Source organism: Diuraphis noxia, unplaced genomic scaffold, assembly GCF_037042655.1.
Source record: "Diuraphis noxia isolate RWA-SAM2 unplaced genomic scaffold, SU_Dnox_SAM2 contig0002, whole genome shotgun sequence".
Taxonomy (NCBI): domain Eukaryota; kingdom Metazoa; phylum Arthropoda; class Insecta; order Hemiptera; family Aphididae; genus Diuraphis; species Diuraphis noxia.
This window is the reverse complement of record NW_028301712.1, coordinates 29,934,678-29,958,963: the sequence shown is the minus strand read 5'-3', so window position 1 is coordinate 29,958,963 and position 24,286 is coordinate 29,934,678. Positions and strand designations below refer to the sequence as shown.

The following is a 24,286-nucleotide window of genomic DNA, read 5'->3' as shown; positions in this document are numbered from 1 at the left end:
TATCACATATAAACAAAAAGGAAATCACTCAATTTAAAACTTCACAAAATGAAACACCTTCTTAAATAAAATCTCCTTCTCAACACAAAACTCTTAATCTATAAACAAATTCTCCGCCCTCCAATGACTTACAGAATACAAATATGGGGTATATCCAAGATTCAAAAATTCCAATCCTTCCAATCAATTTGCCTTCGTCTCCTCACCAACGCACCTTGGTACGTCAGCAACCTCACACTCCATTCTTGTTTTTATATTTAAAAAAAATTACGTTTGTCAGCGAATTGGCACTTTTTCCATTTGTACCAGAGACCGTTTCCCGCGTTGGCGAATCGAGCCTGAATCATTTATTATTATTATAGTAAATGATACTTACCTATACAGCTATTATTCATTGAATATATAAAAAAATATGCAAGTGCTTGTTTTTTAATTACATTATAATACAAAGTACAGATGATATACGAGAGTTAACATTCTGAATTTTCAACTTATTAAAAGGTAGGCATTTTCTGAATAAGATAAATTGTATTTTGGAACTTTGCCAACAAAGATCATAGAAATAATAAACACAAATGTATGGATTAATTTTCATAAACATTGTTTTTTCTTCTATCTATTAACATAAATTGTATAAATATCTGTATGAACTTGAATTACAAAAAGTTTAATTAACTATAATTTCAATCAATTTGATGTTCTTCCGATATTATTTTTATTTTATTTCATCAAAACTATATTATTATAACACAACGTCAATAGGTATAAAACTTGCGGTATAGGTATACCGCAGTATTATAAAATGTTTCTATAAGTCAATAACTTTTTATAATTTTATACAGCCTATTTATAATTGATGTAATTGATATGAATTATTTATAACTTTAATTTATTAACATTTAACTCATTATATTAAAAAAATTATTTTTTTATAATGTACAAATCTAAGCATGGCCTAATATTATATAACGGTATTTAAATAGTTTAAAAAATGACTCACAATGCATTTTCTATGAAAATAAATTCTAGTAAAATAGTAAAATAATTATGTACTCATCTAAACTGTATTAAAGTTTAGTCGGCAATAGCCAGTAGGTGGGCACCGGAGTAGGTATAAATATACACTATTATAGTATAGATGGGCGGGAATGAACCTTAGTACGAGGACAAACACTATAGGTACTTATGACTACACAATTAACATTGGACACCCCATAGCTGTAATACTTTATACCTAGTAGTAGGTATAAAAGCAGAATATAGTTTACTTGCAGCTAAGCCTACGCCCTGGCCCTAGACAACTATTATACGAATTTTCGAGTTGAGTGTAAAATATAAAATTAGATGTAATTGAAATATAGAATTTATTATTATTATTTGTTGGTAACTACGTCGTTATTATTAAAATCTTAATTTTAATGTAAAAAAAATATCCATACTTATAAAATAATCAGAGATGGTAAAACGGGGGGCGTGGGAATAGATCTCCGCTTGACCATTTTTCCATCTTTTAAGATCTGATAACCATAAATCTTATTTTTAATAATTAAATGGTGCGCATTAAAAATCAGTTGTGTCCTCCTCCTATGCCAAAATCATTTAACTGCCATTGATATACTTATAGATGAAAAGTAAATTAATAATCACACCTACATAATAAAACAACATAATATATAAAATATGTATTATGTTAAATTGTTAAATATATTTCTCATATTCTTGACCATAATATGTACATTATAATATAGAATGTATTAACTATAATTTATTCATTGCATTGAAATCTGTAACTTTCTATTAAAGCGAACATCTATATAATATAGGAAGTAGGAACCACAAAAAGTGTCTGCGGTTTAGAATAATATAAAACATAATAGTTTTTTTTTTACAATGTTTTATTGAATTATGTACAGCATTGTTTTATTTATTTAAAATTTGCATACTTATATATAATACCAACTGACTCCAGTGCACTTCGTCATGTATAACATGTTTAGCCAGAAAATGCCTAACAACTTAAGTGTATTCAATTAATTTTTATCTTATAAATATTCACTATTCACCTTAGATTTTATAAGCTCTCCGATATGTTTTAACTAAAATGATTTAATATTTCAATATAGTCATATTAGCATATTAAATAGTTTTTTTCGGTTGCCTCGACAGTAAATTAAAATATAAATACAATATAGTTTTAAAAACTTTTTATATAATAGAGAGATCACTATACATAAGTATAATAGGTACACTGTGCATGTTTAATGATCTATATAGTTTCACTACTGGCTACTATTGTTTTAGTTCCAACTACTGTAGTGATTTTACAATGATGTATATTTTTTGGTGTATACAATGTAATCGAAATAATGCTTAAATTTTCAACTTCATTATCTGTTACCATTGGAATGTGAATCTAGTTGGTACTTTTAAGGTCATGATTGAAAATCCAAAGTAGTTTTCAAAAACGTCTGGAAATAATTTTTTTACAAGTAATAAGCAACCTGTATCAATTATACTAGAAACAATAAGAACATGTGATAAAAGTGAACAGTTTATGAAGTTTTGTCGAAAGAAGCCACCAAACACTTATTATTAGTAACACTTTTTATTAGATTGATAACAAATTCAATTTAATTTTGGTGTTGCTCAAAATTGAATGACCGTAGATACTACAAATACTAGTTAGTAGTTACTTTTTAAATATTTACCAAAAGTTTATTTAATAATTTTATATACTTACGTGATAAGATTTTAAGCATTTAAAGTTTAAGTGAATTTTGACAAAACTAGGTGTTCTAACGGAAAAAAATTTTAGTTATTTTGATATAATTTAAAAATATTATTTGGGGCAGTGAACCAACGTTTTGCGGGGTATTGGACTAACCGCATTCCACTCCACTTATATAAACTTTAATTACTTATACATAAACTAATTGTCCAAAAAATATTTTGTATTCGAAAATTAAATGAAAACTGTATGTTGTCATCCAAAATTAAAAAAATAAATTATTTATAAGGATGAAAATATTTTAAAAATATTAATTTTTTTAAAACGTTGTTTACTAACAACTTAAAACCATTTCAAAAACCAAGTTTAAAAACATTAATGCTTTTTAGAATAATGAGTGATGGTTAAAAATAAAAACAAAATACCCTTTATTTGATTATTTCATACACACAATGATATTTTCAAATGCAATGTTTTCAGCAAACATTTATTTAACGTACCTACTAAATTACTAAAATAGTAAAATAAACAACTTTAGTAGCAATAATTTCATAATATATACTTATTAATATAGGTTGATAGGTCTTATCCGCTCAGAATCGTTTTTCGTTTTCAATAATATAATATCATTAAATTTAAATTTGAAACATCCATTAGTCATTAGTTCATTACAGTGACACACAGGACATCAAAATTTACAGCATAGCGATACCCATCTACCTTTTCATATTTATGTCCAATACTTGAAACTAAAATTTTATAACAGTGATAAGTCCAAAAAAAAAAGAAACTGTGGTTTACTTGTAGCATTCCAGTATTTAAAACTTTAGAAGTTTCTACTATAGAAATGATTTTACTTCTCCTAAATCTAAAAAGAATAAAAAAACAAAATTTATATTCGATAAAATGCTTTTCTCAAAAAAAAACTTCTAAAAGTCAGAAAATATACAACTGATTGGTATAATTTTAAAATAGATTATGAATAAATATAAATTTTACTTAATTATAGTTCTTGGGTGTAGTTACCTACATTATATTTCATAAATATTAATAAATGTAAATATAATAATTAAAATTAAAACTCTATTCAGTGGTATAAATTCAAAACGATATGTTTACATTATAGATTATATATTATTGTGTTTAATATTTATATAATATCATGTTAATAATTAATATTACTTATTATCACATATATACATGCGTATTACATAGGTATGGAAGTACATGTTTATGTGTAGTCTGTATACAACTATTTATCACTTGTTGTACTAATGCAAGGTCAAGTTCACTAGGTTAGAAATGTACAATTCAAAATACTATTATAACTACCCAGTGTAATAAAATATTATGAAGTTCATATCTACTTTAATATATTATACTTATAAATTATAATAATATATATACCTCTGAAAATAATTTACAGTATAATATTAGCACATTTCAAACAAATTAGAAATGTAATTATACTAAATCCATCATTATTATGTATGTAGAATGTAGATACTAGATAGATAAACTTTATTCAATGTATTAAATTCCACTCTTGTTTAATTTACAAAAACACAATAACTATTCTAATATTATATAATATATTAAGTGTTAACTCTGTCTTAGTTTTAACAAATACAAAATAAAAATAAATAAGTAAGCCAACTAAAAAATCAATCAATCTGCGAGTGTCATATTGATAGTCGATGGATGACTATATTTTTCCTATCAGTAAGATTATAATGCATATTGGAGGCTTTTATTGATATTTTAATTTTGAAGCTAATTTCGATGACCATTTTAAGAGTTATATAAAAATTATAGATTTAAAATGCTTACAATTTACTTTGTAATTAAAATATCAATAAAATCCACAGAGATGCTCAAGATGGCAATCTAACCTTTATATTTTTTTAAAGGTTTAGATAGCTTAATTCACTCTAATTTGAAATATTATTAAAAATAACAGGGTACAATAATTATTGTGGACGTAAAATTTGGTATGTTGTATACGTTTTATTTCGAAGACAACCCATGTACATATGGCGTCATTTTAACATTACAACTATTAAGAATTACAAAATCATTCGAGATAAAAAAAAAAATCCCATTTCTATTAAATTATTTATCAAGAATTATATATATATTTTTTTTATTCTTTACACTAAATTGTATTAAAAAATTATGTTTGTTCAGTTTGTATTCTTGCCATCAATGCTGCTCGTTGTGCATCTGTAACGACTGACGGACATTTTTTCTTTTGTACAAATTTGCAATCTTTGAAAAATCCTTCGTGTCTCGGAAGTCCGTGGGATCCGTCCTTAAATGTTACTAATCCTATACAAGTTTAAAAACGATATTTCATGTTTTATGGAACGATTTATTATTATTTGATTTAATATATAAGTAGTAAGTACTATATATTATATAATATGTACGCATACGCATGTATAAGAATTTATTATATACCAAATATATGTTTTAGGACTTAGCTCTCGAGTCGGTGTGATTGAATAGTTTTATTTGTGCGTAATTACTGTAATCCATATTACCTAATCCCCAGATACGACCACCTCGAAATTGCCCTTCGTACTTCATGCCATCAGCCCTCCAAAACATGCCGTGACCATGAAACCATCCTTCCATGAATTCTCCTTCGTACCTGCAGTGCATTCATATTTCATAAATATAAAAAGTGCATGAATAAGTTACTATAGGTATATCTATTAACGTTTTATACTTGAATAATAATAATATTATTTTGTTGCTAATTGCTAATATGATTTTTTTTTTAAATACCTACCTCGCTCCATCCGGATACTGGAGAACTCCAAGACCCGAGCAAAGTCCATTACTGAATCCTCCTTCATATCGTGTATTGTCTTTAAACTGGACGTGGCCCAAGCCGTGTTTTCGACCTCGATCGTTCCAGTCTCCAATGTATTTTGTTCCATCCTCATACACATAAGCTCCAAATTTAGTAACCCTTGCTGAAAAAAATACATAAATATGTATATGTAACAATATTAATATAAATCGTTGGTACAACAGAAGCTTTTAGATACAGTTTACTTAGTAGGAATAGTTATTTTTTTTTTTTACTAATAAATCTGTCATTAACCATGATAGTAAATTAAGTATTAGGTACAGTTTCTACTAGCTTACCAATCAAGTATTTGGTATATCTATAAAAAGGTATCTATAAAAATTAAAAATTAACTATTCTAAACAGTTTAAATCAGTGTAAAAAAAGATATAAATAAAAAAAATAAAAAAGAGATACAATAAATAATAAAATAATTGTTATTTAAAAAAAGACCATCGTACATAGTACACAACACTATAATTATATATATCAGGCCATTTTTCAAGGATGTTTTTGTGTATAAATGGACACATAGTAAAATCCAACCGACACCCAGCGGAGTAAGATTTTGCTAACTTTGTGTTCACGAGAATAAATAGTAGTACCTAACTAATAAATATTATACATTTATAGAATTATAATTTTTTAGGTTCTTCGTCTTATATTATATTTTAAGTAAATATCCAACGCTCCGTCGCGTTGCTTCGATTATAAAAGGAAGTAACTGGAGAGAGAAGTCGCTAAGTTAAGGGAAAGGGGGTTTTCTACTAGTGAAATTTATTTATAAGAAAGGAAGAGAAGACACGAAGCGAATATTCACTAAAAATAACCTAATGTATATATATATACACATATTTAGTTAGTTGTATATATCTACCAAATTAACTAATTCAACTAGGTAGGTGTGTATTTTTGTATACACCAAATAATTATTACTAAAACATAAAAATATCAGAAGTTAAATTTTTCGTCAACAAATTGTATATAAATTATAAATATATATTTTATACTTCAAATATTAATATTATCATAGTACATCCATTGGCCTGATTATCAATTATTTACACCTACCTATGTGTATATTATACAAATATTAATCTTTATTCTAAAATGTCTATAGTTCAATGCCTTCTTAATGTTTGTTCTTCCATTAATTTTTACGTAGATAGGTAGGTATTAGGTACCTACTAAATTACTATATGTTTTCTACTCCAACTTGGCATCGTTTATCAATTAATTATTAAAACTACATATAGGCAACGTTGACAATTTACATTATATACTTGTATTAGTCATTTCAATACAATTTAGTACATAAATTATTATCTTACCTGGTTGCATCATTATGTTCCAAAATGTTCACGATATGTATAAACTATAAAATGATAGATTCCAACGTTATTGGATGTAATAAGAGGTAAGAATGTTTTATCCTTATAGGGTTTCATTATCTGCTATCGATTGGCGTTCATAATATATTTAATTTAATTAAACGTAGGTTGTAGGTATCTATGTTTGCCAGTATTGTGTTAGCTGTTAGGTGACAGTAGGTAAAGTATCTATGTATAGGGGCTAAGCAATGTGAAAACAGTACGGTCCTCATGTAGTGATTTTCACCTGAAAAAAAAGGTATCTATGTATAAAGTACGTATCATAACTTTGTACTCCAATTTTATATGCGATCATAATCGCAACAAGTAATTTTTATTATTGATAAAATTATTTGTATAGATTGTATTATATTATTATCATATTCACCGCTCAAAAGGCACAATACAAATATGCAATACATAAATACAAAAATGACGGTGAATTGATTGATATAATATAGTGTGACGCTAAATATTTTATTTATGTCTTTAACCGTTTATAAGAGATCACAATAAACTATAATAACAATAGTTATTTCACAATCATTTTTAATGTTTTTAAATACAGGTACAATATATAATATATATAATATACAATGTATACAATACGTCTATTTTTAAAGGCGAAAGATTTTTTCGATTTGAAGAGGAACCGGAGTTATACAATACGTCTATTAAAAAAAAAATTAAATGCATTATCTCAAATATTTTACAAGGCATAAAAATAAATATTATTAATCATTATATATCTAATGGTTACATAAATTCACATATTTAAAGCTAAGTAGTCTTTTGGTTCTCATGAGATGTGACTATGGTATATGATCAATATAATACCCATCGACACAATCTGGGGAAGGGCTTAGCACCATGAATTTTGAGTTCAGCACCCGAAAATTGTTTCTTGATTATTAACATTTTAATAGTGATTATGATGTAAAAACAATGTTGTCAATGTCAGCCAATGACCACCGCTGCTGAGGCTTATTTCTAATAAAAAAAAATAAAAAATAAATAGTGATTATGCTAACATAGTTGTGAAAAAAATATAGTAACATAATCTCCAGTTTTTTCATTTAAATTGCGCCCTTGATTAGACCTAAGTATATTATTATTTTATCAATTGGAAGGAAGAGATTGGAATATTATACAGAATGTATGCGGATAATGAACATGACTTTAATGATTAAAGTTTAATCTATCGCCAGAAAATCCACTGCACCAGTACAATAATTCATGGTAAATAGGATTTTTAAACGAGTTGGTTTTTATTTTAGATTTGTCCCAGATCGTACATTTTTGGTATTTTTGTAAAAATCGTATTTATAGGTATTAGGTATCTTTCTCTGATTAGTAATAACTAATAAGTTATAACAGTGAAATGTATAATCAACATCGTAACTGAGTTCCAGTCGTATTTTTATGACATAATTAAATTATTTAATATATATACATGGTAAATAATTCGATTTTTGTACTACTCTTTAGTTAATTGACTTATAGGCGTTTACTTGAAAAAACAATTATAGTTGACTTGGACAAAGCTGCTATATATGAATGCTCTTTAAAAATAGTTTTCAGTGTTCTTAAAAATCATAACTCATGTAAGATTTTTTATTTTACACAGTCTGTTTAGAGACATGTTCAAATGTCTACAAGGCTTCAACAATGGTACAGCTTAATTTGCTATTCGATAAAATTTGAATGATGAGTGACGACTGCCCTTAGTTTTGTACTCATAAATAATACTGATCAAGCTTTTATCGGTTTAAAAGTTATAGGTTACTAATTATTTTTACAAAGAAATCAAGACATTTTAAAGAAAATATTCCAAAATCAAATAATTCTGTCGAGGGTTGACAGGGATTCCACTACATCAAATATCACTATCATCCTAGTGTAAATACATATGTATTTAATAATTTAAAAATAAATGTCATTAAAAGATTAGAAATTGAATGCAATATACCGTGTGTCCCAAAAAACAGGGGCCACTTTACCACTCATTACCATGAAAATATTTTTCAATTCTGTTTGCGGGACATTAAACTAGACTAATGGATCATAAATTTCTAAGACTTACAATTTTTTTAACTCATGTATCTTGCGCATGCGCAATAAAACTTACATTTTTTTTAATGGCAACCTGTAATTTGAATATCATATTCGGGTTTATCGATTTTTTTCAAGCGATTTTGATGTATCAACTTGTGTCTTAAACCCAAAATTGACTAAACTAGAGCTATGGAGAATTAAAAAAATTAAAAAATTAAATTAATTAAATTTTTTTTCTAACTGTAGTACGTACTTATTTTTTTTTTTAACACTATGCAACAAACAATCAAAATTATTATTATTAAATTAATTAACTATTTACTATTTATGAATTATTATCTTATTTTATTATTACACATTATGAAATTGCATATGGTCTTAATTGGCCGAGACCAAAAAAGAAGAAGAAGTGTATTTTTGTTTCCATCAGAATTACCTATAATTAAGTATCTATTAAAATAATAATGAGCATTGGTATTTCTATTTTTGTTATTTACCTACCTATACCTATTAAAAATAATGTGGAACTTTTATAAATTTAATTTTTTAAATTCTCCATAGCTCTAGTTTAGTCAATTTTGGGTTTAGGACACAAGTTGATACATCAAAATGGCTTGAAAAAAATCGATAAACCCGAATATGATATTCAAATTACAGGTTGCCATTAAAAAAAATGTAAGTTTTATTGCGCATGCGCAAGATACATGAGTTAAAAAAATTGTAAGTCATAGAAATTTATGATCCATTAGTCTAGTTTAATTTCCCGCAAAGAATTGAAAAATATTTTCATGGTAATGAGTGGTAAAGTGGCCCCTGTTTTTTGGGACACACGGTATATCAGAACATTCCATCAAAATTAAAAGGAAGTATAAAGACTTTTCAGAATGGTTGTGGTCGAAAAGTATGGTTAAATATATCATTACGAATTGATATAATATAATCTGATCAACGAAAAACTCAGTTACCAAGATATTTGTAGAGGTTAGTTGGCAAGAGTCATAAAATGGTTGGTATTTGGTACCTATTGAAGAGGGTTGGCGAGAGAATGTCGCACCCTATACGGTGCGGAGAAACCCGATTTAGCACGGTCATTTTTTTTCAATAAACCGACTGAACAGAGTCAAAATAATGCAACGTTGTATAATTTTCTGTCCTTGTAAAACCAACCATCACCACATGTGGATCGTCTTATGAAACACTCATATATACTACATAACGTCCACGTGTACAATTTTTATTAGGTATTTTCATATATACTTTATTCTATTTTTGTGATTTTCGATATTGAATCAGGTCTCAATGAATTGTTAACCAAGAACACTTGTTAGTTTGTAAGACGTAACTCGTTATTCCGTTTTAATTTAGAACAAAAATATTATAGTATAAGTAAACCAACACTTTTTATAAACGCAATGGAAAATTATGAAATTGATGTTATTTTATCGTTAAAAGTAAAAGAATTGGAACATTTTGGAGCGAATTTTATGTGAAAAGTTATTCATGATTTGCCTAATTATATTGCTGATGGTATTTATAAACAATTTTATGTAATTTTTAAGCACAAAATACGACAATATTATATTGAAATGTATGATAATTAAGAAATAAGTACGTATAAATTAAGTTAGTAAGTTAGGTAATAAAAAAAGACAACGTTGTGCGTAGGTATTTCTGTGCTCAATACTCTTTTTTTTGGATTCCTATTGTTTGATTTAATCTCTGCTCAATGGTGTCGTGAAAAAGGTATAAACTATCTGGTTGCAACCCTGCAGTGCGACGCCACTACCCTTGTTAAAACCAGCACACAGGTAATACGTGTGATAGGTATCAACTATTTGGGAGGTATGCCCAAATAAGAAGAACCGTGATACCTAACTATAGTCAGAGGTTAAAGTGGGAAAAAATTCCAGAGGGGACTAATGTTTCCAAAAAGTTTTAAGCGTTCCATATTTAATTTTATGTATAATGTCTAATGTATAAAATCCTAATTTGTTAAAGGGGACGCTTTTTAACCGCCGTCAGAGGTAAGGGGACTGAGTCCTCCTGCGTCCCCCCCACTTTAACCCCTGACTATAGTTAAAAATTAATACGTTTAAATTCGAAAACGCAATGGAATTTAACATTGATAACTATTTTTAATTTATTTAACGCCGTAACTACTATTACTGCAAAATCCAAATAAAAAAAAATGTATAATACCTATGATATTCTTACCTATTTTACAATAAACATTACATACAAATATTATGTATTATGTATAAGTAACCAAATGCATTTATATAAAATCATAATATTAGCCATTATTATTGTGAATATGAATAGAAATGAATAGATATATGTATAGAAAACTTAATACCTACAATATAATAGGTGGTTAACCAGTTTTCTTTATAAAAACTCATACGCAACAATATTTCAATAACAACAATAACTTTTATATAGATATTTTATATTCAAATTATCTATGTACATTCAATAGACCTAAACCACAATAAAGTGTAAAGTTCTTATTTGTAATCCCTATCATAAAGTCATTGTAATATTTTAAATACCTAATCAAAAGTCACACAAGTCACAAAGTACCAATATTTTCATATCAAAGATTCTCGTAAATAACTGTCTATATTATTTTATATCAATATATATATGCGTTTCCACCTCCCCTAAATATAATTCTACATCAATGCCCTTGGTTGATGCCAAAAGTTGTTCTTAACAATTTTCCTCTGACGTATAACACAAGGTTAAACTAATACAATTATTTATACTAAATGTAAGTAGGTACTATAATACAGAAAGGATACTTAAAGTGTTATTCTTGAGATGTATTTTCCATTACATTATTATAATTTGTAACTAAGTACTGCCGATACTAACTATAGTAGGTTTTTATTTCTACGAATAATTTATAAATCATGAACATTAAATGTTATAAAAAAAGGTTAGGTTGAATTATTCGGTATCCATTAAAATATTATTAACACTTGTATTTCAAATTGGTAGAAAACTCAAATCTTGTATGTGAAGCGATTGAACTATTTATGATCGAAACATTCGAAACTAAACAGTGTATATTTTATGAAAGTAATTTGATTTCTATGAATCACGATACAATGCTTCAATACCTAATACATTAATAATCAATTGGAATGTAAAATTGAATATTTTGTTTTTCAATGGAAATTTATTATTTCAACTACTCAAAACTCTTAACAATGTTTAAAAATCATATGTATTTTACAAACTAGATATTAATTATATTTTGAACGTTTTAATATTTTAAATAACTTATTAAAGTATTTATTAATATTTAATATATAATAATATATTCTAAAAAATCGTTATTATTTTCAACTCAAATGTACATAATAGAGTATTGTAATCTTTATTTTATTAAATTACTGGTCATAATGTTTAACAACAACTGCAATTTAATATGTCATTCATTCGTCATTATCAAAATCAGCACAATATCCGATAATAATGAGTACATGAATTATTTTTAATTTGTAGAGAAATGTAAATATTTAATACAGCTCAATCTAGTGGATTATTTTTATAAGACATTTTCTATGGAGTATCCGTTAGATTACGTCACATACACAGTCAACTTGATTATGAGGCATACGATTTATATTATTTTATAATATGTAGCCAGAGTAAAGTTCATACAGCTCCGTTCACTTCTACAGGTCAAATATAATTAAATTGTACGATTGTGTATTTTATACTCACTTCCCATTTTTATATGTAATTTATATGCATAGTTTTATTTCACTGTTGACGGTTAGTTCTGTTGGTAGGATAACATAATAATTGTATTACTATTTTTTACACTTTTACTAGTAAAAACATGCATATATTATATAGGTAGAGGGGCTATAATTTTAATTGACCACACTAAAACACATCTTTGGTGATTTATTTTCAAGTATTAGTTTCGTATACATGTGCAATTTTCATTCGTATACTCAATGCCTATAATTATAAGTATAACTTGGTATAACTGTTTCAGGAAGCAAGCGATTTTTTTGAAAAATGAAGTTAAAATCATTTAAAATCTACTCACTAAATCTAAAATATTCGAGACAGAGATAGAAAGAGTGAGATGACGATTAATAAATTAACATACATAAAAGGTACGTTACAGCCCTCGTAAGAGCATACCGCCTATACAACAAATTACATTGTTACAGTTTTAGAATAAAAAGGCAAGAAATAATAATCTTTTTTTTTTTTAAAACGACCACTTTTTGTCGATTCGTGTTGAGAAAACAAATGTTTCGGACGGCAACACGAGTACCTGTGTTAGTGGTGGGACGAAATTCCCAGGTATAGGTATACCTACCTAAGATAAAATGTCTTCAAGCCACATAATTTCAACGAAACGCGTCGCCCGTGGCCCGTTTCCTGTGGATTAACGAACCATATACGGTACAAATTCGTGCACAATAGACGCACACCGTGTTAGTATGTCACGCTGTCACAATGTCATTATCCACTGGTTCCTGGTAAGGATAAACTGCAGTAAATTCATACGTTTTGACTTAGCTTATTGATGTGAATGAACGAATTTTTTTTCGTCGACATTACAAAGCTCCATTTTTATCCTCTACATATTTTAGCCGATTCGTATGGATAAATACGGAACCTAACCTTCCGCCGATAACACCTTACGGTCAGTGGTGTGGCCGGTGAGGGTGGTTGAGAATTATTGATTGTCGGAAAATTGGTACGGTTGTTTTGAACGTGGAATATTGGTACGGTCGTTAAAAACCAGGGTTTCTTAAACTATGAAATACAAATATGAATCAACAAGATGAATCTATGATGCGAATTGAAAGTATACGGCATGAACAACTTAATAATTTAAAATGTCGAAAAAAAGATAAAAAATATGCTTCACTTCAATATAAACTTCATGAAACTATTACCAGTTACGTAAATAATGAAATTACAATGGACATTTTTTTAAATACCATAGGGAAACTATTGTGAATTTTTATTCAATTTTGAACTATTATAAACTATTGTGAATTATTGTGAACTATTATGAATTTATATTTAATTTTGAATTATTATGAATTATTTAATTTCGGACACATTTTTTGACTATCATATTACTATTAATTGTGAACATATATTTATTTTAATTTAATTTTTTGAACCACTGAAAATAAAATATTTTATAGTACCAATATTCCGCCTATTTCATTTATTTTGTTCAAAACACAATAACCGTACCAATTTTCCGTTTACCTTGAGAATTAACCCCCTCTCCCGGCTTGCTTGAAAATTGAGCCCTTGCCACACAATGTGCCATTTTTCTAAACATTTTAAATAAAATCAACGAAAATTATTGAAAATTTTGTTTTTGTGGTGGATATTAGGTATGTAGGTATAAACGGTATTTACTATTTTACTATTAGGTTACAGTAATGATAGGTGATACACAAAAACAGACAGGCAGGCAGGGTCAAAGTTATGTGATCTGTCATGCACCGACTATGGAATATTTTACCATAGATGATAGATAATATAATGGTGAGTAATTACGCGTGTTTATTAGCTACTTCAAAAGTCTGTTTACGCAATGTAGGCATATAAAATTTATATTGAATCCGAATATTGTGTAAACTCGGTATGGCTAGTGGCTAGGCGCCGCGTTTTTTTCAATCAATATTAATATGATCTAATAAATTTAAGTTGTTTACGTCTAAATGATGATTGCCGTGAACGATAAATTTAGTATAAATATGCTGAACTGCATACAATGTAATAGGTATCTACTGTATCTAGTATCTACTGACCGTCAATGTCTGCATTCTATACGTGCGATGCCATTCCGTCGCCGAAATCAGCCGTAGAAAATGTATTATCCACAATAAACCACGCATCGCTTACTCGTTACTGTAGGCCACGACCCACGAACCACGAACAGCGGATTCAAAATACTAACTGTGCTGTCATACTGGTCATAGCATTTTGCACCACGCTGTCTCATTAATTATTATATTTGTTTAGATTTCGTCCGGTCACATCAGGACCCGTATGGCCGTGTGGGACCACAACTCATTGCAGACTATACACAGTAGAGTTTAGAAATCTTAATCTTAAATCGAAGACAAACGATGGAAACTCTGACGACCATTGAACTGACTCCCAATTTTGGGTAAATATTAAGTAAAACCTTGAGTTTTGAGGAGATAAATGTATTAAAATAGGTATTACGATGTAAAATATATGAACGTGATACGGCTAATCGCGTGTTAAAAGTAAGAATCATACTAAACTTATTTGGTTGTATTGAGTGTAATAAATTGACGTCAAATACTCTTCTCTCTAGAGGACATAATGTCAATATTAAATTATTAACATTTTGGTAATCAATAATATATTTTTGAAGAAAAAAAGGTAATTACCTAGGTAACTCAACATGGTAAATTCTCGGGAGTCCATCATTCAAAGATACTTGATAAGGGTAAAATACTGACTACCTGTATTTGGGAGCCAATTAAATTGCACCGACTAAAAGGCTCACACTTTATATGTTTCCTTAAGTCAATAAGATAAAGATATTTCAAAATATTTATGCATAGGAGACTCGAAATGATAAATGTGACACTCAGTGTATAACAATTTCACCGATTTTATATCGACCAGCAAGCAATATTTATTCTACCAAGCTCCAAATGTGATATAATATACATAAAGGTACGCTATACCAATATACCTTTTTATATATTTAGTATAAAATAATATACAATAAAAGTATAATTGTTGGTACATATAGTGAATCCCGGAATAAAAATCCCCGGAAAAAAATAATAATGATAATAAAAAATTCCCAAAGCAACTAATTAGTATTTAAATTATAATAATAAAAATAATAATATTATCTTATATTATATCTTTATACCTATATTATTAATTAATATATATATATCATTGAAATATGCAACAAATATGCATTTACAAAATTTATATTTAAAAATTCAAAGTTGTACTAAGTATGAAAAAAATATAAAATAATAAAATATAAATGTATAAATAAGAACACGTATAAATAAATACATAAATATGACTGTTACCGACCAAAATACATTTATAAAATTTATATTTAAAATTGTCTAACATTATACGAAAACGAACTGACTGAACCGAATTTGACTATAATTTTTATTATACCTAATTATATATCTATTTTTTTTTTTATTGATTAACTAACTAATATACATACTCTAATAGTCTAATATACTAATTAGGTATATTATTATAATTATGTAATTTTTTAAATAGTTGTTTTGGGGATTTTTTTCTGGGGATTTTTTTTCTGGGGATTTTATTTACCGGAGATTTTTTTACGGGGATTTTTTTACGGGGATTTTTTTCCCGGGGATTTTTTTTCCACGGATTTTTTTTCCGATTACCCTTATAGTACTTATAGTTACAGTGGCGCTAATGCAGGTTAGCAATTAATGGAACTACGTGTGTTCTCGAAGGAGGTAGGTGTATATTACTGCAGGTGTCACAGCTCACAGGGAAATTTATAAATTTATAACATAAATTAAAGTCTATAATAATTTATTTCCTTAAAGTACAGTGATTAATAAGACAAACATTTATTATAAATAAAACATGAAGTGGGTGGTTGACTAATTTTTTTAACTGTATGTGCTCTTAAAATACCTGCCTGCCTAAAGCCTAGTTGGTTCGTTATATCATGTAACCCGTTAATTTAAACTAGGTATAATATATAATATATATAGTAGTATATTCATTTTTATAAATCATATGAGTACCAACCTATACCAAATATACTTTAAATTTGTTGTAGGTAAAACACTATGATTTTTAATGTTTCAATATATAGGTATCATATAAATCATGATAAAAATGGTATTTTAAATAAATTATACCTTATACACACCTACCTACCTAATATAGTAAATTGATGAATTTACCATTAAAACTCCCGTTGTAAATTATTTTCAAAAAAAAATTCAGTAAAATATGAATAAACTTGAATGGTTGTGTTTATAAATTTAAAATACGACGGAATCAATAGGTATAAAATAGTGTGGACTGACTGGACTGGACTTATACTGCAGTAACCACGCGAAGACGATTGTACCTACTTTTTACAGAACCGGATGTTCCTGCAGAGTCAATAAATTCATGTGACAGTAATAGGTACCTATCTAATGTATAATGCCTATAAACATATATTTTACGATTTACTTTCATTATGTAAACATAAGATTATCAAGTGATTATTATAAACCAACGTTTCTCAAACTTTTCCACCAACGGCGAACCTAATCAGACAATTTCAAAAATACAGTATGCTAGTACTATTATTTTTTATTTAGACGATCTTTTAAATATATGAAATGTCCGGTCATCCAGGGGGAAATTGTCTGAAATTCCTTCGATGGACCCCTTAGAGATATGAAAAATAAATACTTAAATACAAATATCTAGTTTGAGAAACGTTGGTTTATAATTATTGCTTGATAATTTTAATATTGGTATTGTATTTCAATTTTAAAATAATATGATTTCAAACACCAGTCTAGTTAGATAATTATAAATATAGGTAAATAAATTTTAAAAAATAAATGTGAATTTATAAGTAATAATTTTAAGCATAAAGATGAGTTCATGGAACTCCTTAGATATACAGGGTGATTCTTTTATCAAACAACACTTATATGGTGTTTGTATGTAAATACCACCTAACATACATCTATAACACACAAACACCACCCAAAACCACCCAACTTTGGGAGGCTATATCTTGTAAACGGATTAATGAAAAATGAAAATTTAAACGTGAAAATTCATTGAAAAAATAGCCTTTTTAGTTTATGAAATTTTAAGTATACGTTGTCATTTGAAAATCAAAAGTTGATAATGGTTAACCTGATAAATATAAGGGTGAAAATATTTAAAAAAAATATATAGTTCTGGAACAGGATGGTTCTAAAATTCTGAAAAAAAAAATTTGAAAAAAGTCAATAGTTTTTGAAATAATGAGTGTTGTTTGATAAAAGAATCACCCTGTATACCTACTCGCAGACCGCATCAATATAAATGAAAAGCTATACCTATATAATATACAATATACAGGAATAATTATGTTACTAACTATTTTATAGAAACTATAAAATATTACAACAAATTATAATAAGTTAAGTATTGCATAATTTATAATATCATGATGATGCAATATTGTAATATTGACATATTATAACTCTACGAAATCCTTAATAAACTTAACAAGACAAAAGGGAAGAAATTCCCAGTTTTATTTATATTGCTATCGCTACAGACAACTAAGTTCTTAACCATAACGTATTTGAATATTTCATTAAACTTATACGAGGTGTTTAGAACTAAGACTGGTATCAAGATTAAATTAGGTAGTTGTTTATTTTTCTTATATAATATATGTAAAGGAAAGCATTTCATAGAAGAAAACTATGATGACGACACTCTTTTTAACGGAAAAAATAAACTAATCAATAATATGTGTAGGTATATAGTAGGTACCTATGTAGTATGCAGTTACTAACCTACCTAATATTAAAGTAAGTAGTAACGTGTTACTCATAGTGTTATATACTTTTGCAGTAGATGACTCATTCAGCACACCCACTGTGATGATATGAATATATGATGAATTATGGTATTTGATTATATAGTCATAGATCTACCAGCTATAGGTAAACCAGCTAGTTAATCTATTACAATTGTGACCTATAATTGTAGTCAGCAGTGGAATAGTAATACATATTATAGAAATTTTATAAATACAGTTTTTTTTTATTTCAAACAAAAGTTAAAATGATATATTGTTTTATTATAAGTACCTAGGTACCTAATATATAATATGTATAGGTAATGTATTTAACTTATAAATCTGACCCTGTAGATTATACGAATTACTAAAATGTTTAATGTATGTGTAGGTACCTACCTCACGCATGTCCTATATAGCTATATACAATATACCTACTGTATAAACTGCAGTCATAACACTCATAACCAACTGAGTCTTGTTTAGGCCGTTTAGAATCAATAGCAAACTGCGCATTAATAAAATATGTCGGCAAATAAGCCAGTATATCGCACGTCTGGATGAAATATAATATTTAAACATAATTTTTTTTAAATCTAGAATCAATACATGTATAATACATCATGTTGTACACGTATATAATATATTAATATCTACACGGCCAAATAATATAGTATTAATATAGATCTACAATTAATTTGTACAGGTAACGTTACCTAGTGATGCCTACTTTAATTTTATGATTATTTTTAATTTATTAACAAATAATGAAATAAGTGATACAAAGCAAATTATATAATCATAATTGTATGAACTATTTTATTCTAAAAGTTAATGCAATATATTAAGATAACATGGTTTCATATGGCACTGTGGCTTTTGTTGTTTCGAGCCTCAGCTATTAACTCTATATTGTAAATGTCAAGACTAAACATATTAAAACGACTCGTTTTACTAGCATGGGTACCATAATTGAATAAATAAACACACACAAGTAGTATGTTTTGGTCGGTTCTGGGCCCCCCGCAAATCCGGTGAATCCGGCTACCCCGCCCAGCCTATAGTTATATGCTATCGCAACCGTGCTCGGCCGTGCCCCCTCCCCTCTCATTCATCACATGCCATACCGGCCCTTCCCCCTCCCATCTATACCTATCACATACATTGCGAGTCAATGCCACGCGCTGCCATTCCCCTCCATGCCATGTCATGCCTTTCTCCAACACGTAACGTGCTATCGCAAACGTGCCTGGCCTTACCCCCCCCATTAATGTCTACCCCCTAAAAATGGTATATCACAAAAATATAATATACATTAAATAATTCAAATAATTTAATTTAATATTATACTAGTATTTAAAACAATATATTATTATTGTTCTAACAACCTAGCTAGTTGTTTATTAATACATTATTTATACATTATATAAACACAGTTTGTGATAAGTTAGCGACTTATAATAATAAACATAAAATTATTAATGATTTCCCAATACCATACATCTAAGTGAGAGTGTAAATGTGTAGTATACATATCGCTACCCAATATGACATTATCAAAACACAGTTCACACATAGTAAAGTTAACGAGTCGTTTATATACATAAAACATTGTATACTTCACACTTATGGTGAAATATTTTAGTATGATGTATATGGTCGCACACGTACACGATAGTAGGTACCTGGATGGGCTAGGTTGATTAAGAGCTAGTACTCTATAACCTAACCTATGGAGTGTTATGGTGTGGTATATGTTAGACATTGATTGAGGGGATGGGGGTTGGTAAGCATTAGGTATTGATGGGAGGGGAAGGGTGTGGTATGACATGATGTGTATGGTCGCGCACAGTATTGACTCTCATAGACTAGGGAGTAGGGAGTAGTGAGTGTTTGAACTAATAAACACTTTAAAAATAAATTTCGTTATAAATATTAAAGGTAAAACGATAAATGTTTGTGTACTGAAGTATACGACTGGGAACATACCTACTGACTGGTTATTAACATTTGTAGGACTAGATACCTTTCGATTTCTAATATATTTAGGTAATGGTAACATTTTAAGCCATGGATTGGTAAAATATTTATATAAACGACTCGTTAACTTTACTATGTGTGAACTGTGTTTTGATAATGTCATATTGGGTAGCGATATGTATACTACACATTTACACTCTCACTTAGATGTATGGTATTGGGAAATCATTAATAATTTTATGTTTATTATTATAAGTCGCTAACTTATCATAAACTGTGTTTATATAATGTATAAATAATGTATTAATAAACAACTAGCTAGGTTGTTAGAACAATAATAATATATTGTTTTAAATACTAGTATAATATTAAATTAAATTATTTGAATTATTTAATGTATATTATATTTTTGTGATATACCATTTTTAGGGGGTAGACATTAATGGGGGGGGGGGGGTAAGGCCAGGCACGTTTGCGATAGCACGTTACGTGTTGGAGAAAGGCATGACATGGCATGGAGGGGAATGGCAGCGCGTGGCATTGACTCGCAATGTATGTGATAGGTATAGATGGGAGGGGGAAGGGCCGGTATGGCATGTGATGAATGAGAGGGGAGGGGGCACGGCCGAGCACGGTTGCGATACCATATAACTATAGGCTGGGCGGGGTAGCCGGATTCACCGGATTTGCGGGGGGCCCAGAACCGACCAAAACATACTACTCACACATAATTAGTATATACATACTTGGTATGGTATATCTGCTTTGGTAATCGGAAAAAAAACCCCCGTAAAAAAATCCCCGGAAAAAAAATCCCCAAAGCAACTATTTAAAAAATTACATAATTATAATAATATTCTAATTAGTATATTAGACTATTAGAATATGTATATTAGTTGGTAAAAAAAAAAATAATAAATAATAATAATGATACATTAATATACATATACAGCATAAAACATTTAATTTCTATACAATTATACAATTACATTTAAAACATTAAAAATTTTTAATAAATATGAATTTTTAATTTGTACCAACATATTATTTTATAAGAAATGCACTATAAAATGCATTTAAATTATATTTATTATATTATATATGTACGAGTAATTTAAAAATTGGAAAAAAATTGTATATATTGTTTTTATTTTTATAGTGTATATAATAATAGTATAATATTAGTTAGTTAATTTTATATTTTTTTCATACTTAGTACCACTTTGAATTTTTAAATATAAATTTTGTAAATGAATATTTGTTGCATATATTAATTAATAATATAGGTATAAAGATATAATATAAGATAATATTATTATTTTTATTATTATAATTTAAATACTAATTAGTTGCTTTGGGGATTTTTTATTATCATTATTATTTTATTCCGGGGATTTTATTTACCCGGGATTTTTTTACGGGGATTTTTTTTCCGGGGATTTTTATTCCGGGATTCATCAGCTTTTTAGTCCATAATATGCATAGGATAAGGTGAAGTCACATACATTTAACAGTACCGTGTGACATGTGAACATGTGTACAATAATTAATACTATTAATTAATATTAAAATGCATGTACTCTAATTAACAATATAAATATACATATAATATTTAAATATATAGCTATATATATATAACTGATATAAGTATTATCTTTTTTTATTACTTTAAATGTTATTTAATTCTAAAATTAAAACCACCTACCTACTTCTGCTATGCAAAATAAAATTTTGAATTTATTTCTTTTTAAATTATTTTGTATAAACACTACCTATTCGACTTATTGAAGTTGGCGCGTTTTACACAATACATATTATTTACAAACCATATTGTATAGTAATCAATGAACAATTATTAATGTACCTATCTTTGCCGTATCCGAGTTATCCGACAATGTTATGCGTTACTCAGGGGTTAAAGTGGAGGGGGACGCAGGAGGACTCAGTCCCCTTACCTCTGACGGCGGTTAAAAAGCGTCCCCTTTAACAAATTAGGATTTTATACATTAGACATCAGTGGCGTACCCAGGGGGGGGGGGCTTAGGGGGCTTCAGCCCCTCTCATTGGCCATGTTTTGGAATACATTTTATATTAAAAAAGACAAAGTACAAACCATGATATTTCTAAAAAACGGTATTGAATACAACGTATTATCTTTAGTAACAATGACCTAGTATAAGCAAAGCATAAACGTTGTGTTTATTATGGTACCGAATACCGATATAGATTTAGCCCCCCCCCCCATTCGAAAATCCTGGGTACGCCACTGTTAGACATTATACCTAAAATTATATATGGAACCCTTAAAACTTTATGGAGACATCAGTCCCCTCTGGAATTTTTCCCCACTTTAACCTCTGGCGTTACTTCTTACATGTTTGATAGTTTAAATATTTCTTAGAACATAATTAAATAATCGTGTAGCGATGATACTGCAGAGTGCAGATTGATGGTACCTAATACAAGTTTTCTGCTGGAAATATTTATTTTAATATATTATTTAATCGCTAAACTGTAACAGTTTATTTATATATTTGAAAATACGAGAATGATAGAAACAATGATTGTTTGTCTATAAAATAAGACATGGTATCATGATATACGTACTATAGTACTGTCTTCTATAATTTAAGATCTTTAAATATTTGTATCGGTAATTTTTTTTTAGAGATTTTTTCCCGATTACCTACTCAAGGGGCCTTCCATCTATATACGCCTTTGATACTTGGGCTTTTTACCTTAGGTAGGTATATTTCAAGTTTTCATTGGTATAATGAACATTTTAAATTATAATTTGTTATGTTTCACTTTCACATGGGTCAATATAATAAAATCAAATGAAAATGAAACAACAATTTAAAAAAAAAAAAAAAAAATGACGTGCAATGTGTAAACATAAATAATATTTTGCGAACTTTAAACCCAATTCAGATTAATATTAAAGCCAACAGTGTAAGATGTGTACTGCTGAATGCAAAATATGTGTTAATGCGTTATGACGCTATGTAGTGCGTGATTCAGAGAGAGAAAAAAATATTAGACAGACACCCTCTTAATCAATGTTACACTTTTTAATAACATTTATAAATAGCTTACAAGTTACAGATAACCACAATATGTCTAATTATTAACATCAGCTGTGTGATTACAGTTAAGTTTTAATGATGTTGACAAAAAAAGATACTTTCAATAAAACAAAATCAATGTTTCAACTTCAAGTTAGTAAGTTATAGGTAAACTATATTTTAAAAATTATTTCCATGTGAGAATATACACGATTTTAATAAATTATTAAATTGTTATAGACATCTTTGTGGAGGTGGGGGGGGGGGGTTTAAATAAGTAATGGAAGAGTTATGACTAGGCGTTAAGGAGGCCATCCCGTTATACATGAAACAATATGCAAGACAATAGACAACATAGGTAATTGAATAGATATTAAATAATTTATAAAAAAAATAAAATATATCCAATGGAATACATAATAAACATATCGAGTAACGACTAGTGACCCAATGGCCACCTCATCCATTTAAAGCTATTATACCTATATTGTGTTCAACGTTCACCTTTCGACGAATACCTATATAGTAATGTATAATTAATGACAAATGTGTGTTCTGTAAATTATAATTATTGCTTTTTTTATTCGATTTTTTTTCGACATTAACAGTTATGGAACAAGATACCGTATTAACCAATAGACAATGGTG

The 24,286-nt window shown here is 28.1% G+C and overlaps 1 protein-coding gene across 1 annotated transcript; it reads right to left on the bottom strand.

Annotated features, from left to right (window-relative positions):
- Nucleotides 1-4,840: 4,840 nt before the first annotated feature.
- Nucleotides 4,841-7,070, bottom strand: LOC107172010 (MORN repeat-containing protein 4 homolog). The gene is made up of 4 exons (XM_015522278.2): nucleotides 6,917-7,070; nucleotides 5,523-5,709; nucleotides 5,272-5,381; nucleotides 4,841-5,056 (listed from the first exon to the last, which is right to left on the bottom strand). The coding sequence occupies exons 1-4, from the start codon at nucleotides 6,927-6,929 to the stop codon at nucleotides 4,902-4,904; spliced, it is 465 nt and encodes a 154-aa protein (XP_015377764.1). The 5' UTR covers nucleotides 6,930-7,070; the 3' UTR covers nucleotides 4,841-4,901.
- Between the last annotated feature and the right edge of the window lie 17,216 nt (nucleotides 7,071-24,286).